Genomic DNA, 23,649 nt, shown 5'->3' with positions numbered 1-23,649 from the left:
GATTCATTTCCTTCTGTGGGCAACAGAAAATTAAATCTAGTGCAAAAGTTAGAGACAGTTCACGTGGCTTCAGCTTCTTACCCTCCATTTCTTTTAAGTTTATCGAAATGACCTTGTTCATCATTTGTCAAGAAATATCAAATTCTAGAAAACACCTTGTTCAGTTTTGGAGCTTCCAAATCATACATATCCGATGATGCAGAAAAAGCAGATGGAATCGCGGAAAGTGATGGGAGGAGCAAACAGCTTTTTTGAGTTATTCTATAGTGAGGGGTCTTATCTAGAGACCTTAGATGAGGTTCTATCTCTTAACCGTCTCAACGGACGTACGGTTAACAGATAAGCGACTGACATAATTAAAGCCCTCACCTCACTATATAATTCTTCACCATCCTTGACAAGTTGACAAGCATGGCCCAATGCCGACATAAAGTCATCCGACATGAAACTGAGCCCTTTTGGGATAGAAAGATAAAGAGAAACTAAGGGGTCATCTCTGTCTTTGCAAAAGCTCTCAATCAAGAAAAAGAAATTATTAGGATAATGTGTGTAGATTAAAGGAGTTGGTATGCAGCTAGCCAGGTGCTTTGGTATAATTTCTTCCTTCTTTTGAAAGATATAATATATAATACAACTTACTAGTTGGTGAAAGAGAATAGTAACCATGAGAGAGAGGGACACAACAACTTTAACCCAAATCAAGATTCTTGAGGTAAATTAAATTAGAGAGTGTTAATGACGTAATTAATAAAAGAATCTTCTTTGTCGAATTTCCAAACCAAAAGCTTGAATGTATATAAAGTTAGGGGTGTCTATCCGGCTTAATAACATAGTGAGGTGGATATGAGCAGTGAAAATGAAAACGCAAGTTGTGAGGTTTTAGAGAGAGAAAATGGAAGAACAAGTACAAGAGATGACATTTCCAGTTTCGGAAAAGCACTTGCATCGAGAGCCATTTATGGTTCAAGCAGCAGCAGCAGCAACCGGCGCACTGGAAGCAGCAGGGAAGCCAGAACACAACCCAGTAGGCTAAGTAAGGTTTCCTTGGCTGACGATCCCAATATTAATTCACAATGACACACAGGTTCAGGTTAATTAGGGGGAGAAAGAATTCAATTGAATTAACAGCCTCCATCCATATCTTCTCTTCCAAATTAATTAGTTAATGTCATTTAGCATTTTCACCTATAGCCTGTAGGGTAATATATATTTCTCTTGTTGCAAGACAATTTGGTAATAAGACAATATTATTTTCTGTGTTCTTGTAATATGTATATTTTGAAAGTTTGATTTATCGTCACCAGGAAATGGTTGGATAGTATTTATTTAGGTGGTTTTACTGCCATATTTGACAGATTGTAATTCTACATGATTACCATTGCCAGGGTTCGTTTTATCACCAGCTAGTCGTCATATCGATAACCAAATAATAATAATAATAATAATAATACATGGTATTTTCTATCGAATTGAGTTCTATATGATTATCATACAAACCAATCATCCAATCAAATGTATTCAATCTTGACATCCGAACACATTCGATCGGATTGTAAAATCTCAAATTGGATTAAATTGATAAAAATTCATTGATTCGAAATTACTGTCCAACAAGGATTGGCAGAAACCGATGTTGTCTGCAAGACCAGACCAGACCACAAGTGCGTGCAGCTTCAAACCAACAAACTAAGAAAGTACATGTACATCTCGCACAACACCTACACTACAGGCAAGACCTAGAGTCTACAATAGTATGACTAGAAGAATTGTTTTGTCGTTTAGTTTGGCTTGCAATTAAGTCCGAATCATGAAATAAAATCCTCTAAATTGTTGTATTTAACCGAAAACACAATCAATCCTTCTAATTTTGCACTTATATTCGTGTCTTAATTTATCACGTATTTGTGTTTTGTTTTTGGTAATTAAAAATACGGATCGTTGATTGAGTTGAGATCAAACTATTTATATCCGTACGTCTTTTGATTCCAAGCCCAACCAAAGAACAATCACGGACAGTACAGGACAGGACCCAACAACATGAGTCTTTGGGCTACACTCAATAACCCCCGTAAATGCGAAGAAAAATACGTCCTCATATTATACATGGACTTCCCAGTAGCGCACCTCGCAGTCGCAGACTATAATTGGTACCAAAGTTATATTAAAATCAAATAAAAGATAGATTGAACATTATTCAAACTTTTCTTTTTTTCTTTTTCATTTTTTGGTTTCCGAAATTAGGTACAATACACGCACCAGCTAGCTAGCTATAACTAGATACGTAGCCCATATATATATATATATGGGTACTTATACATATGTATAATTAAGGAACCCAAGTTAGCCAACGTGAATGCATGCAAATGAAGGTTGTACGTAAGTGCATGCTTTGCTTTGCGCATGCATGTCCTTTCCTAGTTGAGTTGCAGCCATGCATATTACTGAGGATGAGGGAGGGAGCGCTTATATGTCATGACCCAGGCGAAGGCGAAGCAACGTACATATATAGCTGCATGCATGATATATGCGGGCATGGATATGTATGTATGCATGCGTATTGTAGTACTAGCTAGGTACACGGATGGATCGATCTCAACTGGTTGACCTCCGAATGGTGTCGTTTCAACTCAGATGGACGGAATCCAAGCGATCCAAGCGCTGAAGCCTCATCTGTTGATAGAATTGAGCGATAAACTCCTCCGCCTTTGCGTCAATGTTGGCGTTGACGATGGCGGCGTTGTCGTTGTCTTCGTCGGTGCGGTCTAGCTCTTGGAGATTGACGGCAGAGGCGTATCGGCTAGTCATGCCATCTTCGGAGGAGAGGTCGTCGGTTCTCGCCGGAGACATGGGTGGAGGGAGCACGTCCTCGTATCGTTCACTTGGAGCAGGTGTGTGTACGGAGGATGGCGGCGTGGAGTTACTGGTGGTTTGGAGGTGCAAGGGGCGGATGGACCCTACGAGGCGCTTCCACGTGCCTTTTGTTGAGGTCACGGCTTGAGCTTGACCTTCGAAGGAGGTGGGTTTGGATTTTCTATCTGAACGATGTCGTCGTCGGAGCATAAAGACGGCCAATTGGAGAATGTGCATAGCTCCTCCACTACGCTTCTTCTTAGGTGCAGGTGCAGCGGCTGAGGTGGGGCCGACATCATGATGATGATCATCAGATTGATGATCATGATGATGATGATCAGATTGATGATCATGAGCCGCCTCCTTAATACTAGTATGATCAATAATATCCGTAGGACTAGGACTAGGACCGGGACCCTTGTTGCTGTCGGCGATGGTGATGATCACGCTGTCTGACTTGGGTTCCATTAATTAATGTATATAGTTTGTGTTAGGGCCGTGCCTAGGTGCAACGGGCGCCTGTGGTCTTCTTCTTCTTCTTCTTCTTTATCCCACGGTCAGTCGGGATGTCCCCTCTCCCTGCAGCGAGCAGGGTGAGATGTGGGAGAAGACTTTGGTGGGAGAGGTTGGAAGCAACCAGGTTATATACAAAATGAATGTCCGACATGGAGGGATGCTTGAATCTGGCATCTATATATGAGCATGACGTAGCTATAACTACGGAACAAATACTGTTATATATAGCCGTAACAAATTCTAACATGAATGAATGGAGGAGGTTAATTCGTTTTCCATATATACTAATTGTTAGTTATGAGCACTAGTAAGGCGTTGTTTACTTGATTAATTTTTGATTCGTTAATGTAAGCCAAGACAAACGGACTCACTCAAGTTAGTCATATTAATGTTGTGTTTGAGCCAAACAAATCATAAAATTAATGAAGAGAAATTCATGGAGAGAAGAGCGAGGCTCAGGCAGGGATATGTCTTTGATGCCAGCAGGAGGTGCCGCAACTTTCTCATTTGAACTGGTCCTCCATATATATCTGTCTCTCTCTCTCTCTCTACAGATAGATGAGGCTAATTGCCACAAACTGTTTTCATTTTTGTCAAACGATCCAACAGCTATGAGATAGGGCCCATAACTGAACACGTTTTTTCTTCAAGTGGTTGAGCAACTTTGCTACAGACTTTACAGTGAGAATGACAGAATGAGTTGCTGCTCATTTACTCAAATTCGTGTTACATATATATATATATATATGTGTGTGTGTATTATGTATATACACTGTATAGTATCCCAAACATTGCAATAATTCCCACAGATCTGATCTGAGTCTCCAATGAAGTATTTGTAAAAGTAGACAAAAGAAATATTATATAGGTAGCCAAATTAGCCCAAAGGAACAAAAGTCATAAAATAATTAAATGTGAGTGGTATGCAAGTCAGTCACCACCACATCCACATGAATCATAGATGAAAGACAGCTTTTCAGTCTAAGATTGCTGTAAGCTCATTCACATTACACAATTAAATATTACCAAACTAATTTGAATTCGAATATATAATTAAAATTAAATGAATTACTAGAACACGGCGGTAACACGGTTTGAGTACCCTCTCAACTCAACTCTCTCTCTCTCTCTCCACAAGTCTTTTTTTTTGGGGGTCAATTCTCCACAAGTCTTTGATTGTGAGAAGGTTTCTTAACGGTTTAACTGTAAATAAATATAAAAAGTAGACTTACATTTTGGTACCTTATTTTTACAGAGAAAGTCTTTTGGCTTTCATTTAATTAATTAATTATGGGAATTTAAATAAATTAAGTTTTCCGGTGTAATTTGTTTTTTTGAGAGAAGGAAATAGACTAGGAAACGGTGGTCACTGAGGAAGGTTCCAGCAAAATCCAACTAATTATTAAAAGGAAAGGAAAGTAAGGAGCGTTGATGTTGATGTTGATGTTGATGTTGATTTTGATTTTGGCTGGCTTGGCGTGTGGTGGTGTTGGCGAGGCCCAAATAATTGGCATTGACCTTTTCCAACGGCTCTTTCTTAGCTTAATTAATTGGGTTGCTCTTGCTCATCTTTCCGTTTCCTTTTTCTATTTTTTCATCCCTGATTTTGATAACATTATTACTCAAGTAATTAATATAGGCGCTTGCCGCTTGCAGTGAGGGCATTTCTTGGAGGGAGGGAGGGAGGGAGGGGTATATTTGGAAACCAATCAACTGCTTTGATTGATCATTGATCATTGATCATTGATTCTTGATCCTCTCCTTTCCTCTCCCGCGTATAAGTTAACAGCCGTGTGTGTGTGTGCGCTCAACCCAACAGTCGCAATCGAGTTCCCACCTTCCACACTCTTTCAATTTCGAGCAATCACACACGCCAATCATCAAATTCATTAATTAAAGACCAAATAAACAACAATTAAACTCTCTCTCTCTCTCTCTCTCTCTCTCTCTCTCTCAAGCAAAGTTCACCATACGCGTTCAAGTGATTAACAAGATTCCATATTAATATAAACACTAGTCCTATATACATATATATAGAGGTACCTCCTGTCCTGTGACTCCTCATCACTTAGTCTTCATATCTTCCGAACACAAGACATATTCATTATTCAGCACCAGATACAAAATCAAATCAGCTTTTCTCATTTGTCTTTCTTTCTTCCCACTCACATTTTTGTATCATCAGCTACCTAATTAAGCACCTTCTTTTTGCACCAAATCATCAAGCTACGTACTCGATTGTTGACGATCGATATAATGATGAAGATGTCCAAGAAATCTATTAATGGTGATCATCATCATCATCCTGATGTGGGTCGTAGAGCATGGAAGCAGCTGCGTCTGGCATTGCTTTGGGCAAGAAAAGGCGGTGTCTTCAGACGACTCCTCATGATGGAACTGCGGGTCGTCCCCAACTTCCTCAAGAGCCTTACTCATCATCATCATCATCGCAATGATAATCAATATTACTTCGAGCGTCAGCTGTCCTTCGACAAGACCCCCATTTTCCCCACCCTCAAAATGAACCGTCGAACATCCTCCTCCTCCATGCGCTTCATTAATATCCCTTGCTTAAACCCACCATTAGTACTGGATTTTGATGATCATCATGAAGTCGACATGATCATTAATAATCATGATCAATTAGATGATGAAGAAGATGATGATGATGATGATGAGGGAATGATAACTGAAGATAGTACTACTATTAATGTGCATGAAGAAAAGGGATGTGCAGATTATGAGGACGAATTGGTTGATATAAAGGCGGATGAGTTCATAGCTAAATTCTATCAGCAAATTAAGCTCCAAAGACAGATTTCATACCTACACTACTCCTCTAATACTACTATACACTCAGACGCATGCTTAATTAATATATAATACACACACCACACCGTCCATCCCAAATCCCAAATTTCCCTCTTTTCTTTTCCCATTGTTTCTTGTTTTCATTGTATTTTGTAAAAGAGGCAATATTATGGCGGCATTTTTGTAGATTGACAGGTTAATTAGAGTGTTTCCAACAATATTAATATTAATAAATAGAGCTTTGCAGTTCATAGTCTCTTCTCTTCTTTGTTTTGTTTTCTTTCACAAACGATATTGGAGGAAGGCAAATTCAAACACATAACCTTGGATAGATGCAAATTTTAAAAAACTACTCTTAACCACTTGAGAACTACCAAGTCTCTTAATTCGTCTTTTTATTTTGAACATGGTTAAGAATCTTAAAATGGAAGGAAATTGAACGCCCATATGATCATGATTCATGACCATGAGGTGCTAACAGACTACAGCTCCTATCCTAATGTATCAGTCTTCCTTTCGCGCATACAGAGTATAGTGTGAGTGTGCGGCATCAACTGCAATATCGTACTATCATTTGGCCTTACTAAAGTAAAGAACGTTACACGTACATTTTCTATTTGACAAATTAAAAACAAAATCAAAATATTTTAAAACAATAATCTGTCATTTGTTTTGGGTTGAACCAAATGCCTGCATATTTTAAGTGCGAATAGATGATGAAAATAAAATCCCAAGAGTTATAGAAATCCTTCCAAAAAATAAGAATTTGAATAAGCTTTGAACTGAGCAGCACGATAAATCGTGTAACCAGAGTCAGATAAGATGCTAGCTCAGCAATCAGGATCCACTTTCATCGTAAACTTCCATGTATTTATCCACCATCGTACGGCAATCCCTATTTGAGTTTGAAGTTATGCAAGTGCACTGATCAAAGTAACAAAATTAGATAAGACATTAGCTTTTACTACACTAGGCCGCATCCGCATCCACATTCAAATCTACCTTGAAAAAATGATCTGGGAATATTGAGACAGCAACTCAATGCTGTCAACTTGTATTTGGATGCCGGTCAAGATATGTTTCCAACTGCCCTGTTGCTGCCAAGATAAGACCTAGAATTGCAATGTCACAGATGTCAAATGAAGTACAGAGACTTAACGACTTGATAGAGCTTCACTGAATGTAAATGGGAATTGTAAAGAGACAATCCGTAATGCACTTCGAAACAAGCATGGCCCAAGTTCTATATCAAACACTAGAGATACAGCAGAGAGACACAGTAATTCAAAGATGCACGTTGCAGCATATACATGTCTCCCAGTAATAACAGGAAATGCGAGTATATGACATCTAAAGCTCACTTGTTTGTACTAGTACCTAAAAAGAGAGCTGAGGGCTTCCCAGGCCGTGATTTAAATTCCGGATGAAATTGCACTCCTACATAGAATGGATGGCTTGGAAGCTCTAAAATCTGCAGAACAGAAAAGTAACACAAATCATGTAAAAAGTCAAATATTCAAATTCAATCCTTTTCAGTAAATGGTAAGAAAGGATTGTGTGCAACTATAACCAAGTAAATTCTGACAAATGCTCACTACCAGTGAGCATAAGACCAGCAGAAAACCCACCTCCATTCGTCTTCCACTGTCATCCTTCCCTACAAATTTTAGGCCCGCTTCTTCAAGAATTCCAATAACATCTGGGTTCACCTGCATCATGACGGAATCAGACCATGTCCACCACATAAAGGCACTTGTGAAAGATCATGTTTCACCTGAACTAAATTACAACCAACCTCATATCTATGCCGATGCCGTTCATCCACATACTCCGAGTTATGGTACCTAGAAATTGATAGCAATAACAGATTATGCATGTTAAAAGTGGATGCTAATAGTGGAAAACTAAGAAGTTTCAAAGTGGTGGTCTTCTGGGATTAGTTTTGATATAAGCAGTCACAGATACAACACATAGTTGAGATGTCAGGAAAGACTTCAGGGAAAATAATAAACTAGCCAACAAAGTTCAAGAGTTTTACAGTATGAATGCAATAAAGGTAAAAGTTCAATTGCGTGTGCCATGGGTTCTTCCAGACCGGCAGTGTTTGAACACATGGCACTCGAATTGACTTTACTGTATAAATGCAACAAGGTAACTGAACTTATAATTTGAATTTTCAGTAACACACAGGTTATTTGTTGTATTTCTCAAGTTGAACATAGTAATTGATAATGAACATACAGCTTTGAAGTAATGCAATCAGGAGTCTGGAAAAGTGTTCTTCTGGATCCAAGTCTCATTGTGCTTCCCATATGCGTTCTTGAACCCTATATGCAGACGTAAAAGAATGAACTATCACGGGAAGAATGTTGCAGCCATATGTATTTCATAACTGAATAGGAAAGCATCACCATAAATTTTTACCTCGGGCATAAAAACTACAACAGGATTTGGTGTATGTTCATCGAACTCTGTGCTGTTCGCCCTTTCTAAACTCAAAACCTAAAACAAGTAATTAAATTAGGGCTGATATACGATCTTAAAATTAGAAGAAAACATGTTAGTGAAAGAAATGTCACGTACGGATCTTGCGAACTCAATCACGGAAATCTGCATGCCCAAACAAATCCCAAGATAAGGAACATTGTTCTCTCTGGCATACTTTGCCGCTAATATCATACCTTTCACACCACGATCTCCAAATCCGCCAGGAACCAAGACGCATGCAGCATTCTGCAAATGTAGAATAGATCGAAACATAATTACCCAGACCCTCAACTGTACTGGTGAGGGGATGATAATTTAGCTTAAAGCATACCTTTAGAGTCTCCCATGCAGCAGCATGTGCTTCTGGTGTCTGTGGGAGAAAGACAAATCTAAAGTAAAGATAATATGAACATGATATTAAAGCAAATCAGCACAAATGATGTGGTTCAATACCAGTTTGGCACTGTCATCTTCAAGGTCAGAAGCGGCAATCCAGTCAATTGATGGCTTTAAAGAACATGCGACACAAGCATGCAAAAGGGCCTGCAAGAAAGTTTAGCCGTCATAATACAACAGACGTATAGTTGGCGATTTATTAACAACAAAATAATCTAACAAGCATGTACGGCACAAAGCAACAGGGAGACATGGTAGCATTAACTCATATATTAACTGAATGTTATATGAATAACTAAATTCTAAGGTCTAAACTAGAGATCATATACACCATCTATCCAGCCAACGAAAAAATAGATCAGAAGTTAGCATCACACCTTCACTACAGATAGATATGAATCTGTAAGGCCAACATACTTCCCCACCATGGCAATCCTCACCTGCAAATATCAACAGATTATCATCTGACGAATCAAAAAATAAAAGAGATAATGTTCCAACATAGAGCATTGCACACTTATCTAATAACACTCACAGAATTTGTGAGATTATCGTAAGTCTCTGCCATCTTGGTCCAGTCTCTTAAGTCAGGAGGCATAGCAATGCTGAAACAGAACATTAAACACCAGTAAGTTAACATAGCCAACCTTCCTGTAATATATATATATATATATGTAGAATTTCGAGCATCATAATGAATCACAAATGTAGTCAACAATCACAATTGCAATCATTAGAGAGGGAGAGAGAGCACAAATATCAATTAAAGGAGTCCAAGACAGGCATAATTCTACGGAGAGATTGCTTTGTTCTCATTACACAGGAAGAATTTTAAACAGGCTGATGCTAATTATCAGTCCAGCACCAAAATTGAAGCCTTAAATCTGAAGTAAAGGTGAAACTTACCTTAGTAAATTTAGTTGTTGAAGAATTGAATGATGAGCATTTTGGTTCTGAACAGCAATGTGTCAAACAATAGTTAGAACAAAACTTTAGACAAAATGTAAAATAAGTATTTAAGCCTCCAAGGAGACAAAGAATTGTTATTTAACCCACCCTAAGTAAGAGAGGAACATGCCAAATGTTTGGTACATCATGGATATTGAGAATATTACTAGCCTGTAAGAAAACAAAAAATATATATATAAAACTTGTACTCAAGAAAACAAAGTTTGATGAGAAAAAAACCCAAATACGATTAAGTCAGCAACTTACTGCAACATGACAAAATTGTGAAAGTTTCTCCTTCGTATTTTCCAATAATGGCTGCAATATAGTCACACACAAAAAATTCATCTCCGCCAAATTTAATCTTGACAAAATAATGATAGAATAAAATAGAGAGGGAGTCAGGTGGCCACACTGCACCAATATGAGGTGTCCATGCAAGAATTAAATGGGACCAAATGGAAGTTCTCAGGCTAAATTTATCTGCTCATTTGACTTGTGTGAATGTAAGAACAAGACAGATGAAAAGAAGTACCTGCGCAGAGCGACATGCTAATAGATGAGGAGTCAAGCCTAATGCTCTTAGTTCCCGCACACTATGTTGTGTAGGCTTTGTTTTCTACATGAACACACACAGACACACACACACACACACACACAAAGAGAGTGAGAGTCAGTCACCCAGAAAAAAAAAAGAATCAAATTCTTCAAAAGATAGAGTCAACTTTAATATCTAAGATTACAAACTACTATGAGTAACTAATGAAGAAACATAACATTCAACAATTAAGTACAGAGTCTTACTTGCTCTCCAACAACACCCAGTACCGGGATTAGGCTCACATGAATAAGACAAAAGTTTTCTTGCCCTGAGGAAAGAATTAAATACACATAAGCAGTTATCAATAACACAATGAAAGTTCAAATCCAAGAGTATATCAACTCCATATGGAAATAATTGGTTACTTTTAGTTTTGGATATCCCACATTCCAATACATCCATACACCGGAAAAAGCAGAGCAGCAAGCTCTGGATGAAGTTTAAACAGTGGAAGTATAGCGAGTTTATTAGCGCTCATAACATATTGGACCAACAATCTAAACATGTCCTTATCAGATCTCATTGCACATTCCTACAGCAGTAAATGGATAATCTACTTTGACCACACAGCATAAAAACACAATCAACAATCTGAATCAAGCATGTGGGTGAAGAAATGATCTCATAAATAGAACCATTAAAATTCCTATAAAAAAAAAGCATATACCACAACCTTACCAACTGAAAAAGACAATTGGCGCAGAGCCTCAATGAATGGCATGGATTCAATGTCACCTAAGAAGAAAGAAAATAGTTAGCTCTTGCACAGAAACACATAGAAAGAACAATGAGTCATATAAAGTATCTATGTTTTAACTATCGCTTACCCACAGTCCCACCCAACTCTATAACACAAACATCTGCAGGGCCCTCTTTTCCATCGACAGGAATGAGAGAAACTGATTCAATCCAGGTCTTAATGGCATCAGTGATGTGTGGAACAACCTAAATCGACTCAAACATGGCAGGAAGCCAGTCATCAGTACTGTATGCAAGTGATAAAAAAAATAAATTAAAAAAATAAAGTTATGATTCATTAACATTTGTAATCTTGTATCATCACCTGAACAGTCTTTCCAAGGTAATCGCCTCTCCGCTCCTTATCCAGGACAGACTGATTTCAAAAATAAATTTGAGGAAACCCATTAAAAGACAAAATCAACATTTCATGAAGAGGATAAGATGGAGACACATCCCTGTTAGGAAAATATAAGCACACACCTGATATATCTTCCCAGTGGTAATGTTGTTGTCCCTAGTAAGAGTGACATCTAGGAATCGTTCATAGTTGCCAAGGTCTAAATCAACCTATAACGATTAAAGTTTAAACTCAGGCTCAGCAGCAGCATAAACCATAAAGATAGTATTTCAGAGGCAAGGTGAAGTATTACGTACTGTCTTGGCACTGGTTAAGTGTATGATAAATATTTAAGCAAAAAAAGGAAAAAAAGTCCAAAGCGAAATACCTCTCCACCATCATCGAGAACAAAAACCTCGCCATGTTCAAAGGGAGACATGGTGCCAGCATCTGTGTTCAAGTATGGATCTGCAAATTGTTGAACCAAAATCAAATTAATAAAGAAAAAAATTGAAGCATTTATAGTAGAGATAGTAAGAAAGAAAGCGAAAAAAGAAAGAAGAAGAAGAAGAAAACCGATTTTGATGGAGGTGACGCGAAGGCCACAGGCTTTGAGGACGACGCCGATACTGCTGGCAGTGACGCCTTTGCCCAGCCCACTCACCACACCACCTGTTACCAAAACGTACTTCATTCTATCCTACTCTTCCTGCCTCACACACACACACTCTCTCTCTCTCTCACACTCTCTCAGTCTGTGTGTGTGTCTGGCTGCAGAATTGAATTTGGAGTTGTAAACGTTTTGTTTTGTTTTGTAGGCGAAATGTTTGTGTTTATGTCTGAGCGGGAAACGTTATATGGCGGTCAAGTCGCTTTCGCTCGCTCGCTCGCTCTCTCTCTCTCTATCGGCTTTCTTCGTACACAAAATTATCCTCCGCCAGTGCCATTCGAGAGGGGTCAAAATCTAAATTGGAAGAAATAAAAGATTAATTAGCAAGAATAATAATATGCATAAAGTAGGCTCTTCCTCCGCTTGGTTCATTTTCTTTTATTTGTAAATTTATATATATAGCCTATAGGGAGGGGTTGGGTGGTTGGTTGGTTCATTTATTCCGTTTGCATAAAAACCTCATCTTTCTTCTGTTGCTTTAATCCAAAAATGATGCATTAGTAAGTGAGGGAGGAATAATCCCGGTTCCCAGTTCCCAGTTCCCAGTTCCCAGCACCCAAAACACACACACCACAACGCGGGATCTTCTTTTTATGAGGGGCTTCGGAGGAAAGGAGAGGGCATATGCCTTTTAGAGTGGCCTTTTTGTCTTTTTTTTTTGCTTTTTTGGGGGGTCATAAATTATAAAAAATCCAATCAACTCGTTCTTTTGCATGTAGCCCAGCCCAGCCCAGCCCATTGGATCTTCATTCATTATGGTCTCTTGTGTAGCCAAGTGGATGCCAAAATTTTGTTGTGGTTGTGAAGGAAATAGGCGACGTCGTTTCGTGCTCCCTTTTATACGAATCTCGTGCAGAAGAACAGAATACTAGACATGAATTCTTGGAGAGGGAGGAGGTTGGTTTGGTACTTGGTAGAGTAGTAATCCAATGCGTCCAGAATCGAACTCAGCTGGAGCTGCAGAATCTTCATCATCATCATCAGCAGCAGCAGCAGCAGCAGCAGCTTCCGCTGCATCATCATCTCCATCTCCATCTGGGAAGCGGAGCAGAGATCCTGAAGATGAGGTTTACCTCGACAATTTCCACTCGCACAAGCGTTACCTCAGCGAGGTTTCTTTTTCTTCATTCTTTATCATTTCATCATTTTGATTTCATTGCCGTACATATGTTTGCTTGTGCTTTGCTTTATTTAACCTCTTGGTCGTCTGTCGTCTGTCGTCTGTCGTCTGTCGTCTGTCGTCTGTCGTCTGTCGTCTGTCGTCTGTCATCTGTCTTCGTATAATTTATTTGATGGAATCATACATGAAGGACTTTTCTTTTTCTTTTCAAGTTTGAAAATTTACTGCTTCTGACTCTGACTCTGATTCATTCATGGGTCTTCTTCAAGGAATTTTCTTCATTTGGAACTTTATTTTTTCATTAATGTTTTCAAAAAATCTACAGTTACTAGACCATTTCTGGCATGATAATATTTCCTTATTACCCTTTTCAATCATCACAGCGTCACATGCCATACTTTCCTCTTCACATATAACTTATACGCATATGAATAATCAGTCTTTGATCCTTCATTTCCCTCACAACTTGTTTCTTGTGCAGATTATGGCATCCAGTTTGAATGGACTGACAGTTGGAGATCCACTCCCTGAGAATCTCATGGAATCTCCAGCAAGGTCTGAGACCATGTTTTATCCAAGGTAATTTCTTATGTCACACTTGTATCAAACTTTTCTGTCAATTACTTGTATCTGGTTTTGGAAACTACTCCGTCCCAAATATGATAACTATGCTTATTCTCGTTATTTCATTATGCAACTTTTTTTAAATCATAACTTTCTGCTTCAGACTGTACGTTTAAGTTGGAGGGAGTAGTAGGTTGTCAAATATCTATTGTTAAAACATTTTCACATTTTGGTCAGCAGACTCGTTTCTCATGACTCAGATTCTTGCCTAGTTTTGATTGGTGTTATTGCATTTACTTAAATTTCTATCTTCTTTTGTCTTTTTTTTGATTACTTTCTTCTTTTGTTCTTATCTTTTTCCCTGAAGTTGGTGATATCATATGACTCAAACAGAATAGGCCATCTTATGGTATAGGTTCGATTGGATGTTGTTATGATAGACTCACATTACCTAGCGCTTGCAAGAATGTAATCATATTTCTTAGTATATTGAAGCCAGTTTACTTTGGGCCTTTTGCTTAGGTGGTAAAACCAGAAGGGTGAATTTGGTTTAGGTTTTAGTGCTACAGAACAATTGGAGGGGAAAATTTCAATCCAAAGACCGTACTTGATATGGCTGCAAACCGAAACTACCTACTTTGAAGATTTCTTGGCATGCGAACATAGTAGCAATCACATAAAATTTTCTGTCTTCACTCATCTAAATGCAAGATTTGCTAGACAAGTGGACAGCTTGAAGTATATAGCCAGATATAAGACACTAGCATCAATGATTTTGAGCGACCCCTCACCAAATCTTATCTCATTTCCCTCAAGTCATTGGTTTCCACTTTAAACACGAGTTCTCTTAATAATCATGTGCTTTGCTTTCTCCATCTTGCTCCTTCCTAGTAAAGAGAAAATTTGACTTCCTTTATTATGCTGATTTTTCATTAATTTTTCACAACTTTTTGTTTCCAGGGATGAGATGTCGTTACAATATTCACCCATGTCAGAGGACTCGGATGACTCTCGATTTTGCGAGAACCCCATAAATACTTGCTCCTCCCAACCTGACAGTGTCCCCTCTAGTCCGGTCTCTCCATATAGGTACCAAAGACCACTTACTGGGTTTCCTTCCACTTGTTCAAGTACTTCACAGTCTTCACATGGCTGCACCGTCACTAATTTTAACTGCTCGCAGCCTCGTCAACGAGGCTCTGATTCAGAGGGACGATTCCCATCATCACCTAGTGACATTTGTCACTCTGCTGACTTGAGGAGGGCTGCACTCTTACGGTCCGTGCAGATGAGAACACAGCCATTTGCCCCACCTTCTGATGACATGGCATTTAGCTCCGTGCAAGAGCCTGTATCCAACATTGAAGCTGAAGAGCGATCATGCCCCTATATGAAGTCTTTAGTTGATGAGAGGGAATATCCAATTGCAGAGTGTTCTTCTATGGGTATCTCAGAGCCTGATTTTAAACAAGAGAAATCATGCAGGATGTTGGATATGGATGAGAAAGGAAATCATTCTGCAGATTAAGTTCTTCAATGATGTTCAGAGAGATATTGCTCGATTTGTAGAATCTTGAGTGCAAGGTGAGCATTTATTAGGTTTATCCTAGTTGCATATGAAGAGAAAGGCCATGCATGAATCAGATTTTCATTGCGTTCTGTCTGGTACATTTTCTGCAGTCAAATGTAAAAGAAGTTGCATTGTTTAGTCCCTTCCCTTATGCTAGGGACAGCTTAACTAACGCACCTGAGATTTTTGTAAATTATTCGTGTAAATTGTTTGATATTGTTAACTTAACATCGTCAATTACAAATCTGATTTCACTTCTTTGATTATATCGTTGAAGTTTATCTAATGAAGTTTTTATTTGATTTTTTTTTAAAAAAAAAAAAAACACGATGTTCTTGAATTTTAAATCAACTGCAAAGAGGCATAGGCGGATGAAGTAACAAATATGGGGTTATATATCTCCTTCGAAAGAAGCAACCATTTTGTCCATAAAATAATGACTCATAAGTACTTACAATGATTATACTCCATTAAACTTTATAATCCAAAATACCAAGAACGTGTGGCCAGTCAATCCTAAAAATATAAACCAAACCCAAAGTCAGCATCTATTCATAATTCTCTTAATATCCACTGTGTAGTGCATTATCCATGGTATAGTTTCTCAGCTCACTGTTAGGAATACTACTGCTTCTGTCCGGTTGAGCCTCAAGATGCAACACGGCATTATGTAGATACTCCAAGTCTTCTATGCACACTGTCTTCACACTGATTTGGCTTCTTAGGTCACCCAGATAACGGCTTATATCCAGTCCCAAATCGCAGTTAGCATTGATTTGCTTGCTCGTCACTGCAGGGGCGGAGTCTCTTGAATGTAAGTTAGCTGACCATTTGTGATCATTCACGACCATCTGATTCAACCTGTCAACCATAGTTCATATATATCAAAAAATAAATTTTAAAAAGCAAAGAAAATAACCCAGGGGCATATGATTGACACCACCATCATCTCCATATGGTACCAAATACATTTTCTTTAGTTCACTGAAACCTGAATCTCTCAAATCAATTTATACGGTAAAGTTCACACTTCTCAGGGTGGAAGTTCAAGAGAAAAGATGATATCTAGTCCAGCATGTAGTACTTTAAAAAATGCTGTAACGCACTCTCCCATCCATATATACAAGCAAATATGTATCTAGAAAAATTACAGCGAAAATAGTTCATCACAATGCAGTAGTCGTATGTATCTATATGTCTCTAGTACTTTGCAGATTAAAGGTGGCTGATGCAATGGCTATTGATAAAGGGACAATGCAAACACAATCTAGAATGATGAAATCCAAGTATTTTCTTACTTTCTAATTAAACTTTGTATGCCCATGTTGTCTTTCACGCTAAACAAGGCATCCACTGCATCTGCTTTTGTCCTCACAACCCCCTCCAAGCTACCACAGGACATGCACATTGAGTATACTGCAGAATCACTTGTCTCCGAGTTTATGTTGGTAATTCTAATGGTAACTTCCTCTTGGTCATCTGGTGGATGAACTGGAAGATCAAAGCCTTTTGTAATAACCTCAAGATCCAAACTTGCTCTCCTGCTTGATTCTACGCTCTCGAAACATGCACATTAATTAATTATCAGGCAACCACGGAAAAAGAAGGTGGGGATTGGGGTTCAAAAGTAGCTGATAAAGCATGTGACATGTTTGTAAAAGCTGAGAAGACCTCTGTCAACAGGGAAGGTTGATTGCAGAAGGTATGTTCTCAATGGTAATAGGTCGGAGGCATTATGTGGCTAAGAATAGATCTGAAAAATTGATCCAGATATCAAGCTAAGATGAATAGTTGGAGAAGAGTTACCCCGTTTAGAGGAAACATCTTTCGAGCTGATGCTGCTTTTTGAAGGCTTTCCAGACGATTTTTTCTTACGATTAGTTTTCTGCTTCAAATGATAATTTCACGAACAGATGACTATGATTAAATTCAGTAATAATCATGAAACTCCAAGCAGAGGTAGTAACTATATCGCAGATGTGTTCAAATTAACAAAACCCAAGCCTAAATGAAATATACACAGAGATAACACAGAGTATGCAGTTGGGACATTGTGAGCGTACCATATAAGGCTCAGGCTTCTCTGTCATCAACTTCCTAGGATTACTTGGAGCTTTAGGCACTGGGGAGCCCAATTCTGAGTAATCATCATCTTCAGAAGGTGAAGAATTAAAGGACCGGGAAAATGTTGTTATGCAAGACAAAGCCCTCGCGGATAATGGGTTATCTATCCTGGCATTACATCTGCCATCCAAAGTGTAAGTTAATAATATAAATCTGAAGTTTCAAACAGAAATTGCCAAAGTACAAAATGCAGTCGAATTCAAATTCAGCATTAATTGATAACACCGTTGACAGACACGAGAACAAACTGGCAAGAAGCGTCAAAACTCAAAAGCGATGATGTATTCTAATTCTAATGCTTGTGAAGTAACGAAACTAGGAAATTCAACTAAAAGGAGTAAAGTCCCTTTAAGTTTACACTCTACAATTCTGAGAAAGTTGAATTCAATCGCTTAGATAGAAATTGGAAACCATGTCGTCTAAAGTTGCTCAATCATTATAAATTTGTATATTAAAAATGCACATTGTCGCTTATGCTTAGAGATAAATTCTGAAAGAAAAAAAAAAGAAATTAAAGGAAAAATACCTTTGATTTGAAAACCTTGGATAACAGAGGTAAAATTCGAAAAAGAAGGAGGTACTAGTAAGTACCTGAGCTTGACTGCGGATGAAATGAAGCTATGTTGTTCACCTGGAGAAAGAAAAGAATGAAAAGCAAGGCGAAACCTCAGAAATCAGATGTAAGTACTAGGTTATGAGTCTTCTGACCAATGATAGTGAAGGCTCGGAGGCCAATATATTTCAACTTCAACATCCCCCGCCGCCAACAACCGACCGCCGCAGGGTCAAGGCTAAACGGATTATCAGCAGCAGCACAGCACGGCTAAGAGGTTACTCTGCCCTGCTAACACGACGTCGTCTTTAGCACATGTAGACTATGTGGGACAAATACCCTCAATACGTCTTCACACGTGGACAATATATATTAGGTGACGTAAAAGCGTGTTGCCATTGCTCAACACATGAAGCCTTGCTATGATACTCAAGTTAAAGTTTCACCCCAAAACTAATTGGCTATGAGGGAGTAGCCCAACTCCTTATAAACCCCGACTTAGTCCTTTAACTTTTCAATGTGCGACAAATACTCAACATTCTTGTTGATTGTTTTAAACAAGCAATTTGGTACTCAATTTCAAAAAAATAAAAACCAAGAAGTATTATCGCCTATCTCTTTTCGAGTTGGAATCCGAATTCAAACCAAATTGAAATAAGACTATCCAATATGGAAGAGGTCTGCAAAACCACATTAGAAATGAACCGGCAATGGCGGCGTTGTTGTGACGGTGAAGGGTAGCGGGCCGGACGGTGGAGAGTAGTGGTTCTCGTGCTTCTCTTTTGGAAGAATATTTTATTATGAAATATTATTTTTTTCAAAGAGAAATAAGAAAAAAAATTCAATGTTATCTTTCATTAATTGAGGTGGCATACCCACATTAGCTACCACATCAGATGATCAACTAATGTTGTCAATTAAATATGTCTAAATAGCATTACTGTAATCCAATCTAGATGGTAATTGTACAAAACTGAAAGATTTCAGTTGGCATTTGTGCAAACATTAATTGAAAAAAGAAAACGAGTAATTAATTAAGTAGAAACTAAACTAACTAACTACGAGTGTATTAACTTTCAACGTACGTCTATCACGAAATGAAATGAACAAAATGAAGAAAAGGGGCGATACAATATATAACAAGTAAATGAATTTCAAGACAGAAGCCAAGCCACCATCGCATTTTGTTTGTCAGCGTCCACGGCCTTTCTCATCATCGATGTATCATAAGTGGTAGTGTCTCCTTCCCAGTTAAGATGACGATCAATGGTATTAGCAGCAGCAGCAGCAGTAGTATTACTAGTAGTAGAAGAAGAACAAGTACCCTCCTCCCACAACCAAGAAAGCATATTTTCTTTATCATCATCATGATCCCATAACTCATGCCCTGCTTCGACAACACTCTCCCAATCCCATAATATATGATTGTTATGATCACGATCATTTCCATTTGCAGCAGCAGCTTGACCATCCTCCATATCAAAATAATAACTACCAGCAGCTGCCGAAGCTGAAGCTGAACTACTTGAAGTAGCAGTCATTGACATTATTGAAGAAAAGCATAGTTGTCCGTTTGATGACGAGCTCAAATGACCACAAGTAGTAGTAGTAGCAGTAGTAGTAGTAGTAGTAGTCTCTACCTGATCTACCTCATGAGTAACGCCCATGGCATGATCATGTTGATGGTCACTCAAAACCCCATTTGAATTTGGATCCTTCTGCAGTAACTCAACATTGTCCATCAATTCATTAAATGTACCCAACAACCCACCATCAAATTCAATGCCGCCAGATTCATCCAAGTCATCGTCCTTGTTCTCGTCGTTATGTGGATGTGGTCCTAAAAGCATTTCTTGACTTTCCTTCTGACACTGATCAATATTGACAGGACATAGCCCATCATGATCACGAGTCTCCTTCTTCTCCACCTCCACCTCCACCACCACCTCCTCCTTCTCATCCTCATCCTCAGTAGTAGTAGTAGTAGTAGTTGAGCTCATGAGGACCACTGGGATTGCTAGTCCTCCTGCTTCCTCCTGCTGCTGATGATCATGATCATGATTAACAAGGTTGTCGACCCTGCAGTCGTCCATGTGATGAGGATGATGATCATGATGATCAGCAGCTGGGTCAGTCATTAATACCATGTAATCGCGGTGCATAGTATCAATAATATTATCATTAGGCCCAGGCAAGGACGTCTTCTTCTCCAGGGCAATCGCCTCATCATCAGCAGCAGCAATATTTGTAATCTCCTTCTGTCCCTTGTTGTGACGTTGGGTATAATTAGTAGAATTAGTAGTGGTGTATGTTTTGCTCTTCTTCATGGCCCAGCGACTGGTTCTACCGCCTCTTCGCTTGGAAGGAATATTATTACTAGCAGCTGCTGGTAGGCTACTCATTTGATCACTAGTAGTAGTAGTAGGCCTTCTGAAGGTGTCAATTTTCCTACTCAAATGAGAGTTCCAGTAGTTCTTGATTTCATTATCCGTTCTTCCTGGTAATTGACTTGCTATCAAAGACCACCTGCGTAATCATATTTATCACTTTAATCCATTAATTAAACATCTACTACGCTTATACCACACCACCACACCCCCACCACACTACTGATGGAGAGGAGAGAAACTTAACTTTGAGTGTGTCGTTAATAATTGAAGACAAGACAACACTTCATTTCCAAATTTGGAGAAAGTCATTAAACTGCTGATATTTAAGTCCGAGTTGTAGCGAAAAGACACGAACACGTAATACTTACTTGGGCACTGACCTATCTAGCTGGCTAAACAGTATTGATAAGAAACCATAGGAGAGAATTTCTGTATTAAATCTGATAAGAAGTAATTTTTTATATAAAAAAAAGGTCTGACTAAAATATGTTTGTTTTTCATGGTGAAATAGATTACACGTGATCAGTTCTATATACCGACTACCGAGTGTCTCCCTCAAAGTGTAACAAGCAATCAAATCAGTGTCTAGATTGACGGTGATCTAGTTCCTTGTGTTTTTTCTTTAAAAAGGGAATGGTGACCTAGTTCCTTCCCAAGTTCCAACTAATAAAACAAGCAAATTTACTTACTGGACAGGGACAGATAGAAAACAAAAGAGCAAAGGGAAAGCAGCTGCACTGCAACGAAAAGAAAAAAAGTTGACATTTCAAAAAGTTGATCCGTCCTTGTCCTTTGATTTGATTTGATTTAATAATTTATTAACTTGCAGCTGGTTTTGGTTTTGGTTTTGGTTGTGGTGTTTGCGGTTGTTATTTATTTGGTAATTAATGAGTGAGAAAATTATCAATTTATCATAACTTCAGAAGAAGAAGAAGTAGTTAGTAAGTATTACCAAGTAAGGAGGTGGAGGAGACTAGTAATTAACTCACCTATTTCCCAGAGAAGCATGCAATTTGATGATGATATCTTCCTCTTGGGCGGATATATTTCCCCTCTTCAAGTCGGCTCTCAAATAATTAATCCATCTTAGTCTGCAACTTTTACCACACCGCAGTAACCCTTCAATCAGAATCACAGTATCAGTAAGTAACTCGTCATCGTAATATATGCATACATATGACAAAAGTAATTTATAAGCTTAGCCAATGAATGACCAATGTAAAGCGTAAGAAGAAGAACAAAACAAGATACTGGATGACTGAGATTCAGTAGCACCACCACCACATCCACAAGTTCTAGTGTGTAAATATTTTTGAAAGATAGATATATGTACCTGCATTCTTGGGTAATGACCTCCAGGAGCCTTCCCCATTGGTCTGGATATAGTTGATTAAGATTTGATCCTCCTCTGCTGTCCACCTCCCCTTCTTCAGCCCAATCTTGTCACAGCATGGAGCCCTCCCCATTTCCAACTCTCTCTTTCTCTATCTCTCTCGCGAGACAAGTAGCTGGCTGGCTGGCTGGCTGGCTGGCTGGCTGGCTGCTGTGGAAATGAGTTGGGTTGAGTTGAGTTGACCAAATGAAAGTATGGTACAGTGTCCTCCTTACTCTAGGGGAGAGAGAGAGAGAGAGAGGGAGGCAAGGCAGCAAGCAAGGAAGCAATCCTAGTACAGCGAGTGTCCTTACTCTAAGGTTTTAAAAACACAAGTGAGTATGTGAGGAGGCCGGGTGGGTCCGTGGGGATCGCTTTTCATTGAATATTGATGGAGATAGAGGTGTGGTGCCAGATTGTGCCACGACGGCTACTTCTCCATTTTGCATTCGTGGCTGCTCCTCTGTCGACAGCCTCGTAACGGGGCTCGCATCCTCCCACGTTGACGCGATGCGCCTGCCTCTTGGAGAGAGAGAGAGAGAGAGAGAGAGAGAGAGAGATGCTCTCTTCCTTCCTTCCCTTTTTACTGTTCTAAATATCATCATCGAATAAGTCCTGCCCTCTATACATAATACAATTACGTACAACATTTGTTTTGAGTATACCCATAGCTCGCTCAAAAGCATTTATTATCTCATCTACCCCCTTCCTTCCTATGTCTGTCTACTTTTCGATTCAATCTGCTCTGCAGCAGAACTACCATTACCATACCAACAAACTAACAAAGGCAGGCACACACAACATTGATTATTGATGGTAAATTACATACAGCAACTCTTCCTCCTCCCTCCTCCTCTTCCTCCTCAACAATCAAAAACTTCATTAATACCTCTTGTTATATTCATAACAAAATAAATAAAACTACTATTTTAATTAATTTAGTCTCTCTGTTTTTTCCCAGAACAATACAATATTATTACTAAAAGCAAAAAGAAGCCTACAATATTTAAACATGGATCGTACATTATAATGATTTCCTCTAATTTTGTTGGAGGACTTGAGATTTGGTATATATATATTATCAAGCAGCTTAATTTCCAGTCATCATTTCATACAATTTGCAGCAGATGAATTGCTGCTTACGCATGGCTTAAGATTTAGAGTTACCAACTAACCACTGTGATTAATATCTGAACAAGTTATAGATAGATAGATATATGCAATGCAACATGTTAATAACTTGGCCCATCCATGATCCATCCATCCCCAACTACATGATAACTGTACGTACGTAGTCATATGAAATACGCATAGCATTGGCCTCAATTTGATAGCTTTTTTCTTTTTTTAGACCACCAAAACCGGGCAAAAGGCAGCCCAAGTGAGCCTAGCAGCCCTCCAGCACGCAACAATGAGCCCGGCAAACGGTGGGTCCCGCCAGACTAGGCTAGCCACGGGCAAAAACTGCATGGGCTGAAGCCCGAACGCGCTGACGTCAGTGATCATAAATTCAAAAAAAAAATTACTGCTGGCGAGTGAATTTCACACGTCAACGGTAAAAAAAAAATTACCAAAAAATACTGTAATTTTTCCCTATAA

General features: G+C 38.8%; 6 protein-coding genes across 9 annotated transcripts; 2 read left to right on the top strand and 4 right to left on the bottom strand.

Annotated features, from left to right (window-relative positions):
• Window positions 1–2,448: 2,448 nt before the first annotated feature.
• Window positions 2,449–3,509, bottom strand: LOC103334033 (cotton fiber protein). The gene has a single exon (XM_008236955.3). The coding sequence runs from the start codon at window positions 3,316–3,318 to the stop codon at window positions 2,623–2,625; it is 696 nt and encodes a 231-aa protein (XP_008235177.2). The 5' UTR covers window positions 3,319–3,509; the 3' UTR covers window positions 2,449–2,622.
• A 1,891-nt stretch (window positions 3,510–5,400) lies between these two features.
• On the top strand, window positions 5,401–6,428 carry LOC103334034 (cotton fiber protein). The gene has a single exon (XM_016795175.2). The coding sequence runs from the start codon at window positions 5,623–5,625 to the stop codon at window positions 6,247–6,249; it is 627 nt and encodes a 208-aa protein (XP_016650661.2). The 5' UTR covers window positions 5,401–5,622; the 3' UTR covers window positions 6,250–6,428.
• Window positions 6,429–6,750: 322 nt separating this feature from the next.
• Window positions 6,751–12,924, bottom strand: LOC103334035 (CTP synthase family protein). Of its 3 annotated transcripts, none has more exons than XM_008236958.2 (23): window positions 12,264–12,924; window positions 12,076–12,155; window positions 11,831–11,917; window positions 11,673–11,723; window positions 11,437–11,554; window positions 11,288–11,344; window positions 10,813–10,877; window positions 10,544–10,627; window positions 10,276–10,326; window positions 10,117–10,179; window positions 9,967–10,013; window positions 9,596–9,665; window positions 9,438–9,500; window positions 9,118–9,207; window positions 8,996–9,034; window positions 8,761–8,910; window positions 8,602–8,679; window positions 8,419–8,504; window positions 7,973–8,021; window positions 7,806–7,886; window positions 7,555–7,648; window positions 7,180–7,289; window positions 6,751–7,101 (listed from the first exon to the last, which is right to left on the bottom strand). In XM_008236958.2, exons 1-22 carry the CDS (start codon window positions 12,379–12,381, stop codon window positions 7,225–7,227), a joined length of 1,686 nt encoding a protein of 561 aa, XP_008235180.2. In that variant the 5' UTR covers window positions 12,382–12,924; the 3' UTR covers window positions 6,751–7,101; window positions 7,180–7,224. The 3 variants fall into 3 exon arrangements, with proteins under 3 accessions (XP_008235180.2, XP_016650811.2, XP_008235179.2); XM_016795325.2 differs by having other exon boundaries at window positions 6,751–7,072; XM_008236957.2 differs by having other exon boundaries at window positions 6,751–7,289.
• Window positions 12,925–13,146: 222 nt separating this feature from the next.
• On the top strand, window positions 13,147–15,877 carry LOC103334036 (pollen-specific LRR extensin-like protein). The gene is made up of 3 exons (XM_008236959.3): window positions 13,147–13,469; window positions 13,959–14,056; window positions 15,002–15,877. The coding sequence occupies exons 1-3, from the start codon at window positions 13,287–13,289 to the stop codon at window positions 15,567–15,569; spliced, it is 849 nt and encodes a 282-aa protein (XP_008235181.2). The 5' UTR covers window positions 13,147–13,286; the 3' UTR covers window positions 15,570–15,877.
• A 106-nt stretch (window positions 15,878–15,983) lies between these two features.
• Window positions 15,984–18,623, bottom strand: LOC103334038 (sucrose-phosphatase-like protein). 2 transcript variants are annotated; one of them, XM_008236961.3, is made up of 6 exons: window positions 18,444–18,623; window positions 18,327–18,366; window positions 17,675–17,855; window positions 17,418–17,496; window positions 16,910–17,162; window positions 15,984–16,472 (listed from the first exon to the last, which is right to left on the bottom strand). In XM_008236961.3, the coding sequence occupies exons 1-6, from the start codon at window positions 18,487–18,489 to the stop codon at window positions 16,175–16,177; spliced, it is 897 nt and encodes a 298-aa protein (XP_008235183.2). In that variant the 5' UTR covers window positions 18,490–18,623; the 3' UTR covers window positions 15,984–16,174. The 2 variants fall into 2 exon arrangements, with proteins under 2 accessions (XP_008235183.2, XP_008235182.2); XM_008236960.3 differs by having other exon boundaries at window positions 17,418–17,499; window positions 18,444–18,616.
• Window positions 18,624–19,318: 695 nt separating this feature from the next.
• On the bottom strand, window positions 19,319–22,568 carry MYB11 (myb domain protein 11). Its single transcript, XM_008236962.3, has 3 exons — window positions 22,012–22,568; window positions 21,668–21,797; window positions 19,319–20,814 (listed from the first exon to the last, which is right to left on the bottom strand). The coding sequence occupies exons 1-3, from the start codon at window positions 22,142–22,144 to the stop codon at window positions 19,443–19,445; spliced, it is 1,635 nt and encodes a 544-aa protein (XP_008235184.2). The 5' UTR covers window positions 22,145–22,568; the 3' UTR covers window positions 19,319–19,442.
• Window positions 22,569–23,649: the final 1,081 nt, after the last annotated feature.

Source organism: Prunus mume, linkage group LG6 (genome assembly GCF_029339155.1).
Source record: "Prunus mume cultivar Tortuosa linkage group LG6, ASM2933915v1, whole genome shotgun sequence".
NCBI classification, from domain to species: domain Eukaryota; kingdom Viridiplantae; phylum Streptophyta; class Magnoliopsida; order Rosales; family Rosaceae; genus Prunus; species Prunus mume.
The sequence above is the reverse complement of the archived record's forward strand: the minus strand, read 5'-3'. Positions and strand labels throughout refer to the sequence as shown.

Coding starts and splice junctions, on each gene's coding strand:
- LOC103334033 (XM_008236955.3), bottom strand. CDS start 3,318: ATGGAACCCAAGTCAGACAGCGTGATCATCACCATCGCCGACAGCAAC.
- LOC103334034 (XM_016795175.2), top strand. CDS start 5,623: ATGATGAAGATGTCCAAGAAATCTATTAATGGTGATCATCATCATCAT.
- LOC103334035 (XM_008236957.2), bottom strand. CDS start 12,381: ATGAAGTACGTTTTGGTAACAGGTGGTGTGGTGAGTGGGCTGGGCAAA. Junction 11,345..11,436: donor AGAGTTGGGTGGGACTGTGG/GTAAGCGATAGT, acceptor CTTTCTTCTTAG/GTGACATTGAATCCATGCCA. Junction 7,887..7,972: donor GGCATCGGCATAGATATGAG/GTTGGTTGTAAT, acceptor GTCATGATGCAG/GTGAACCCAGATGTTATTGG.
- LOC103334036 (XM_008236959.3), top strand. CDS start 13,287: ATGCGTCCAGAATCGAACTCAGCTGGAGCTGCAGAATCTTCATCATCA. Junction 13,470..13,958: donor ACAAGCGTTACCTCAGCGAG/GTTTCTTTTTCT, acceptor TTTCTTGTGCAG/ATTATGGCATCCAGTTTGAA. Junction 14,057..15,001: donor GAGACCATGTTTTATCCAAG/GTAATTTCTTAT, acceptor TTTTGTTTCCAG/GGATGAGATGTCGTTACAAT.
- LOC103334038 (XM_008236960.3), bottom strand. CDS start 18,489: ATGTTGAAGTTGAAATATATTGGCCTCCGAGCCTTCACTATCATTG. Junction 18,367..18,443: donor CCGAGCCTTCACTATCATTG/GTCAGAAGACTC, acceptor TTCTTTCTCCAG/GTGAACAACATAGCTTCATT. Junction 17,163..17,417: donor AGATGTTTCCTCTAAACGGG/GTAACTCTTCTC, acceptor TCGAGAGCGTAG/AATCAAGCAGGAGAGCAAGT.
- MYB11 (XM_008236962.3), bottom strand. CDS start 22,144: ATGGGGAGGGCTCCATGCTGTGACAAGATTGGGCTGAAGAAGGGGAGG. Junction 21,798..22,011: donor GTCATTACCCAAGAATGCAG/GTACATATATCT, acceptor TTCTGATTGAAG/GGTTACTGCGGTGTGGTAAA. Junction 20,815..21,667: donor CATGCTTCTCTGGGAAATAG/GTGAGTTAATTA, acceptor ATGATTACGCAG/GTGGTCTTTGATAGCAAGTC.